Below are 8,538 nucleotides of genomic sequence, written 5' to 3'. Positions count from 1 at the left end.
TTTTGTAGGGATAATTGTCTTATTTGAACTTGTAAATCTGGGTTTGTAATAATATAAGTTTTTTGTACTTTGTATTTTAATTTTAATTGATTATTACTGTTAGAATTTCATACCAATGTTGGGTGGGTGGAGGAGATGGCGGTATAGAGGCAGTAGTGTGGCTAATAGTTTAAGGCAAGGCCTGAGGCTTGTTTTGCTCTTGTTTGTGAACACTGATTATCCTTAAAACCTTAATGAATGATTTGCCTTGCTATTTTTTAAAAAAATATTCTAAGATTTCTAATATTTAATCCATTTAGTTATATTCCCGTTAAAAAAAAAAAAAAACCCATTTAATTATATAAAAAAGTTTGTAAACGGTTCAATTTAGAAGCGGTTTGGTTCATAAACGGTTCGGTTTATAACCAGTTCGGTTTACAATCAGTTCGGTTTTTAAATGGTTCGGTGCAAACGGGTAGCAGTTTGCTAACGATCCGGTGTAAACGGTTTTTTTGCCAGTTTAAACGGTTTCGGGTTGGAATCGGTTTCGGGTTAGATACGGTTCGGTTCTTTTTCGGTTCGGTTTTCTTTCAGTTCGGTTTATATTTGGTTCGGTTTGTTAACGTGTTCGGTTCTTATACGGTTTAACATTACTCGGGTCGATTCGGTTTCGGGTTCACTAAAATACGGTTCGGGTCGGTTTTCGGTTTCAAAAAAATCGGTTTCTAATCGGTTCGGTTCTCATTTGGGTCGGTCGGTTTCGGGCAGTTAAACGGTTTCGGTTTGAAATTTGACAGCACTACCGAAGATATAGAAACGTTGAGTGAACTTGATGCTAAAATCATCATTTAAAAAGGATTTTTTATTATTATATTATTTTAATAAAGGTAAGACCGTAACATATAGAAACGTTTTCTCACAACACTGTTTCCTAATTTACTTTAGGAAAAGAAAATAAGAAATTTACTACAAACAAAAAGGTCAATATCTATATGAGTCAGAGTAGCATAGTCTTCTGCTACTCTGTTTCTTCACGAAAAATATGATGCATAACACATCCTCCAAAAGATGAAGGATTTGAGAAACAATAGACACAATAACCGGTGAATAAATAGAAAAGTAAACAAATACGAAGATAACTTTTCAGCAAGCATTAAATTGCATTGAGTTTGTAAAGGCCAATGAACACAGCCGTTTATAATTCAATGAAGATCAAAGATTATTCTGAAGAAGAAAAGAAGACTGCCAAAGTAAAGCCAAGTGAGGTTAAAATAAATAAGTCTGAAAAGCCTCAAGAGATCAAAGCTTGTATGTAGAGTTTGTTTCTCACTAGCTTGTTATCAATCCATAAGAATCGCGGATCTAGAAGGAATGTAGGACGAACCATATCTGCATATAATGACATCCAAGAATTGGTATCAATAATAAACATGTAAATGCAAGTAATTTAAGCAATTCAATTCATCTTAAATGAAAAGAAAAACCAAAGAAAATTGACCAACTTCAAATTACATGACAGCAAATAAGATAAGGGCATATGTTTTATCATTTATCAGTCTTCACTGTTAATACTTGTATCTATTACAAAGTACTACTAATACCTAATAACATTGGACAAATGTGAAAAATGGGTTTTTACAGAATAATAAATGAGCAACCAAGTAGCTTTCCAGCATGAAGTTATATACTACATTGGGCCAGGTTACTAGATTGGTCTTTACATATATAGGTAAAATGTGTAAGATGCAGCAACTAAAGTTACTAAAACAGTAGTTAAGATCCTGCACATAAGCAAGCAAGCCATTAATCCCGAACATTGAAATACCAATCAAAAATTCACATTGCTCAGATATTCTATCAGTTATTCATGTCGATCAGAAATAGTGATTGACAACTTTCACACGTGAATTAAGGAATTAACCCACCCATTAAGCCAAAGTGCGTAAATTTCATTTCCCAGTTCCATATGCACAACTGTTATCTGTTGGTCAGAAACCTCATGATTAATTACTTCTTTATTCATAAATATAAGGGACTCAAAAGGATAGAAATGGTAGTAAGTCCAATACTCCCTTTAAAATAAACAATTTCATTCAACCATCTACAAATCAGATCGGAAATTTATAACTGTCTGTTAAGTAGCAGCTATCAACAAGGACCAATTATTGTAATAAATGCAGCAGTAGAAAATAAAGACTGAAACAAACCACTTGGTTGAGATAACAAAAAAAAAAACACACAATAATCACTAATGAAATCATAATTATATTCATTTTTTCACATGTTGCCTAACTGTGTGCTCCACAGCGGTTGATTCTTGGTAGCGATAGCATAATATTAGATCAAATCAAATTACCAGTAAATTTATATGGGTCTAAAGTCTTGCTTTAAGCTCTGCAGCTACAGCATCTAAGAACTCTTCTGTGTTCAGATATTGGTCCCTTGCAATCCTGCAGTCACTCAAATCAAATTAGGAGAATATTTCAATAGCAGCAACATAAAAATAAAACTAACTAAAAGCACCACTGACTTGGGTCCATGGGTGATAATAGCAAGATCCTTGGTCATCTTTCCAGATTCAACAGTGTCAACACAGGCTGCTTCCAATTTCTGTGTGAAATCCAAAAGTTTCTCATTGCTGTCCAACTTAGCACTGTTGACCAAGGAACAATCACAAAAAGCTTAGTTAATTACTACATTAACCAAAACAGTAAGGTGGTCCTATGTGATAAAGATTGCCAGCATACCGATGAGCAAGTCCCCGAGTCCAAGCAAAGATCGAAGCAATGCTGTTGGTGCTGGTTTCACCACCCTTCTGGTGAACTCTGAAATGGCGTGTCACTGTCCCATGCGCAGCTTCAGCTTCAATAGTCTTGCCATCAGGGCATATCTGAAGAGAATCCACAATGTTAGCATACCATAAACAATTTTTTTTGGTCTTCACCTCCCCTCTAAAGATGTGTATTTGTGTGTGTGTGTGTGTGTGTGTGTAGTGTGTATATATGACTTAGAGTCATCTACTGATATGCTCAAGTAAAGGATCAGCCATGACCTACTGGAAGTGCTACCTGCGTGACTAAGAAAATGAGGCAGATGCAGCCATGCACAATACATCAGAGAGATTTTTAGTGTATGAAGTTTAGCAGGCATGCTCAATGGAGTACTTATGTGCATACTTTTCATGTTTTGTCTTAACAGAGGTAATTCATAATTTTATTGTTACATAATGCTACTAAAAAAATAAAAAATTATATTGAAGACAGGATACACACCAATACAGAAGTCATCAATCCCAAAGATCCGAACCCTAAAACAATTGAAAAGAAACAATTGATTAAAAATTTAGTAAACAAGTAAAAAGTCCTCAAAACAAACAGAGGAAGCAGTCGTACTGCACTAAAGTGAATACATCTCCAAACATGTTTCATGTATTAACGTCACAAATTGACAGCAAAATATAAATGTACATTACAAACCTTGGGCAAGGAAATCACTCTGTACATCCCCATCGTAGTTTTTGCATGCCCATACGTAACCTCCATCACTCTTGAGAGCATAAGCAACCATATCATCAATGAGACGGTGCTCATACCTAGCAAATCAGTCAAACATTAATTTATTGCAATGCTACAGCTTATGTGATGATAAAGGCCAAATCAAGCACGCACCATATTCCAGCTTCCTCAAACTTTGTCTTCCACTTGCTTCCATAAACTTCTTGAAATATGTCCTTGAATCTTTGCAAACAAACAATAAAAAAATATGAGCTACGTTTGTAATAAGATAGGTTTAAATAAAAATTAACCTTCAGAGAAGTAAAGGAGCTTCCTACCTCCCATCATATTTCTTAAGAATGGTGTTCTTTGTGCTAAGATAGAGTGGCCACTTTTTCTCATAGGCCATGTTCATTGAAGCCTCTGCAAATGAAGAAATGGACTGCATTGCAACATAAACAAGTGGAATTTCGAAAAAGGTTATTAATTAATTAAGTAAATGTAACAAAGCCTAGGACATTCAAGAAGAAGTTGTAGCAGTCGAACCTCATCGGTATTATACATGGCCAAAGCTACTCCTCCATCACCAGTAAACTTGTAAACCTCCATTTCTGTTTTCTCATCTTTTCCTTCGGGTACTGTACAAGTGTACAGAAACTGTATTTAGTATATATGCTAGTAAATGCAACTTTCACTGTTCAGATTTATAAATAATGAATTCAGGCATTCCACAGAATATTCTGTGTTTTGGCGTGTGAGGCAGTCTGCATCTATACATTATCTAGTGTGCAAGAATTGAATACTGTAACCTTAATATCCAGGATCAAGAATTGCAGGAAAACTAGAAAACGATAAACAAGAAATACCTACCAAATACTAGCTTGAGTGTCCCAGCTCCCTTAATGACAGCATCAGTAGCTTTGTACTGATCTCCAAATGCATGTCTTCCTATGCAAATAGGCTTAGTCCAGCCTGGAACAAGCCTAGGAACATTTTTACAAAGAATGGGTTCTCTAAAGACAGTACCTGCAACAACAACAACAAGAACAGTAAAAATTATGACAATAACTAACCAAAGTTGCTCCTAAAAAGCATTAGAAACACAATCTCTTGAATTCAGGTGTTCAAACGCAATATAGACTGACCATTCAGAATGTTCCTAATTGTCCCATTTGGGCTTTTCCACATTTGCTTTAACTTAAATTCTGTCATACGGGCTTCATCTGTTGAGAAAAATAAATAAATAAATAATAGCCAATGTTATCAACTAATGTTACAAGGGGAGGTGTATGGTTTATATAAAGAAGAAATATAAATATAATGAGCACCACAGACCTGGAGTAATAGTTGCACATTTGATTGCCACATTGTACCTGAAATAGCAACATAATAATTCTTTAATCCTCACTCACAAAAATATTGAAGAAGCTAGTAAGAATGATGTTCTGCTTCCATCTCTCATCTTACTTTCTGTCAACTTATCAATCAACCGTAGAAACAACAAAAGCTAATACAGTAATGCTTGATAGCAAGTCAAAGAAAACTTACTTTAGGGTTGCTTCAGCACTTTCAATAGTAACTTTGTCATCAGTGGCATCACGGTGGGGAAGACCAAGATCAAAGTATTTAACGTCCAATTCCAAAAATGGAGAAATCAGCTGAAATAATAATTGACAGCACAGAAAAAAGGGTGAGCATAACACATTTCTGCAACAACAAAACAAATACAGAAAAGTGGTGTATAATGTTGAAAGACCTTGTCTTTTATCATCTGCCAGATGACACGAGTCATTTCATCACCTGCAAATCAAAATTACAAAATTAAGGAAACAGCCTTCAACAAGCCATTGGTCTCCACAGATTCCAACAAAACAAGATAAGAAATATATATATATATATAAGAGAGAGAGGAGAGCATGCACTTTGAGGCAGTAGGGAAAAAAGATTACAGCATCCTAATTTTGCTTCACATGAACAGCTAATTAAGCCAAAAAGACAAAGGGCTTGATTTCTTAAAACTCATAATACCAGTTTTAGCTTTGTTTCCATTGAACTATTTTATTCATTCCTAGGACATGTAATATCACACAACTAGGTCCAATACAAGAAATATGTACATGTAATGATCATAAAAAGCCTTCATTCTAGTTTAATCAGAATCGCAGCACTATCATCCTAGGAGAAATCAATCCTAGAATTCAATCTAGCAGATATAATAGAACATAGCAGCAAAAGCACAGCACTATCATCATTTGAGAAGTCATTGGTTCATATCAAAGTTCTAATAGGGCTGCATCTTTTTTTATGACATCTCTTTCATAACTTGTTTTCCTTTCAATATGTCCCTTAACTTGTAATAAATAAATACTCCCTCTGTTTTGATATAATTTACTCACGTCTTGGTTTCCACTTCCATATAGATTTAAAAGAGAGAAAGGTAATTGGTGATAGTAAATTGAGAGAGTAAAGAAATGAGTCAACTATTTACAAATAGCCCACAAAAAAAAAAAAAAAAAGGGAGTGAATACATCTTCAATCCTTGTCCTTACTCTGCAACAACACATCAACAAGATAATAACATTCTTCATCGTGGTTTTATGTTTTTCTTGGTGAAACTATCAATATCACAGAGTACAACATAGATCCTAATCATCCCGAAAATTGAAATCTACTACTATATTAATGTACATAAATCCATTTGACACAATTACTTCCAAAAATCATTATACAACCCAAATATCACCCAAATAACTCATCACCCGACTGCGATCCAACCCAAATCTGACCAAGACATAGTGCCACCTCCAGTGCTAAATTTGCAACTCTACAACAACAAAATACCGACAATTTCACCCAGATAATATCTATAAAAAAACTACTATACATAAAAATAATTACAAAACCATCCACCAAACGTCAGCAACAATTGAGGTTTTTTTTTTTTTTTTTTTTTTTTTTTTTTTTTTTTTTTGAGAAACAATTAGTGCTATTAAGATGAGGACAACGTGTCCGAGAGTACATACGGAACAATTTCAGGAGGACAATGATTCTCCCAAACTTGTTCGTTACCAAAAGGCACTAATCTAGCAGGGTGATGAGCCACAAAATTGTCATCCCTTTTAACACAAGACTAAGAGGTTTATACTGATATACAGAGCATAAAACAAACTCCATATTAAAAATAAATATTTACTTCCTCCATTTTTTCTTACGCACAACACTTTAAATTATGCACCATTCACATCACCAACTTCGAATTTTTTTGATGATTTAAAGTTTAGGGCAAGATTAGCCCTGTCTGGTCTTAAGATTTTAATTAATTTCCACATCAGATTTTATATTAAATTTAATTATTTTTTTTAATTTTAATCATGTTAAGACTCCTTAAGACTCAATCAGATTTATCTCTTCAATCCTAAGACTTATTTTAGATTTATTTAAAATATTTATTAATTTTTTTTTGTCTTTTAACATATGTATTTTATACGTTCTTTATATTTTTGGTAGGCTTTTAAAGAAGACAAATAAATGATAATAAAATCAATAGGATATTTAGCTTTTATAATACATATATATAGTAGTTTAATTATGACTAGGTACATACATGATAAATATTAAAAACCAACCAACAATAACAAAAAAATAGGATAATTTAAATTGATAATTGTTAACAAACGTTGAATATATTTTTGATTGATGATTGTCATCAAACCTTTTTTTTTTTTTTTTTTTTTTTGAAACAAATCAAACGTTGTTATATCATGATTGGTATGTATGAATATATTTTTTGCAACAAGATAAGTACATAATTAAGATAACATAAAACAAGCAACATGATTTTTGTATACAAAAAATTAAAACAACGTTCATATCTATAAAAAAAAAAAAAAAAATTGGAACAACGTACAAACATTTTTTTTTAAAACAACGTACATAGAATTTTTTTTTTTTTAAAGAAATGTACATAAATTATAATGTATTTAAAGAACTAAAAAAAAAAAAAAAATTATTATCAAAACACCGTGTTTTGATGTATATATAGGGAAAACATTGTGTATAGTGTATAGAGTTGAGTCTTGAGTTTTCAAGACTCTACTTCAGATTTTGTTAATACTTAGCTTCTTAAATGCATTAAAAAAAAAAGTCTTGCCTTAAGATCACAAAATCAAAAAATGATGATGTCCTCAGGGCTAATCTTGCTCTTATAAAAAAATTACAAAGATCTTGTCAGATTCACCTCGATTCACATAAATTAATAATTAATTATATGAACAAATGAAATGATGCATCAACACGCGCAAATTATTTACGATCAACGAATAGTCGAATATACTTGTATACATACTACGTATAATTTTTCACCAAAGCATCTAAACCTATCATTTAAAAAAAACACGATCATCCTCATCATTTATTCAAATAGATCTACATCAAACATTCAAACCCATAAAAACACAAACAAAAAAACGATTTCCAATCAAAATGAAACAAAATCAATATTTAATAAGATGAACAAAAAGGAGAAGAAATGATTGAAAAGAAGGTTACCATCCATTTCAACAATGGGGTTGGCAACCTTGATCTTGTCGAAGCTAGCCATGGCGGGAGGAGAGAGAAAATGTTGGGGTAGGTGAGAGATGAGAGTGAGTGTATTACAGCAACAAATACAATCCGCCGCTTTAAGAATTGAGGAGAGCGAAAATGAGGTTTATATATACCAGAGGAAAAAGCGGAGGTCGGGGGTGGTTGGATTGGCTGATATTAATATGAACATCGAAAATTGTGACATTTATTTTATTTTAGGATTAGGATATTTGGTGTATTTTTGAATAAATCAACATCAACGAATGAGAGACTTGATTAATGAGACAAGCAATTTAGACGGGTGTTTTTCGTGACAACTCGAAAGTCTTGTATAGGCTTTACATCGTTACATGCAATTTGCTGATATTTTTAGAATGGGACCTATAGGGTCATTATCATTTCTCTAATGGATATTACTAATTAGAGGTTTCAAAATAGGACCAACCTCAAAAAAACTATCCATTTCAAACTATAAGAGATC

General features: G+C 32.9%; 1 protein-coding gene across 1 annotated transcript; it reads right to left on the bottom strand.

Annotated features, from left to right (window-relative positions):
- Positions 1-1,087: 1,087 nt before the first annotated feature.
- On the bottom strand, positions 1,088-8,218 carry LOC145586250 (isocitrate dehydrogenase [NADP]-like). The gene is made up of 15 exons (XM_081643032.1): positions 8,022-8,218; positions 5,230-5,273; positions 5,022-5,131; positions 4,809-4,846; positions 4,619-4,696; positions 4,344-4,499; positions 4,020-4,111; positions 3,812-3,915; positions 3,648-3,716; positions 3,456-3,571; positions 3,252-3,286; positions 2,727-2,869; positions 2,510-2,632; positions 2,336-2,429; positions 1,088-1,368 (listed from the first exon to the last, which is right to left on the bottom strand). The coding sequence occupies exons 1-14, from the start codon at positions 8,071-8,073 to the stop codon at positions 2,354-2,356; spliced, it is 1,236 nt and encodes a 411-aa protein (XP_081499158.1). The 5' UTR covers positions 8,074-8,218; the 3' UTR covers positions 1,088-1,368; positions 2,336-2,353.
- Between the last annotated feature and the right edge of the window lie 320 nt (positions 8,219-8,538).

This window comes from Chenopodium album, chromosome 16, assembly GCF_948465745.1.
Source record: "Chenopodium album chromosome 16, dcCheAlbu1.1, whole genome shotgun sequence".
NCBI lineage: Eukaryota > Viridiplantae > Streptophyta > Magnoliopsida > Caryophyllales > Amaranthaceae > Chenopodium > Chenopodium album.
This window is presented reverse-complemented; position numbering and strand designations above follow the sequence as displayed.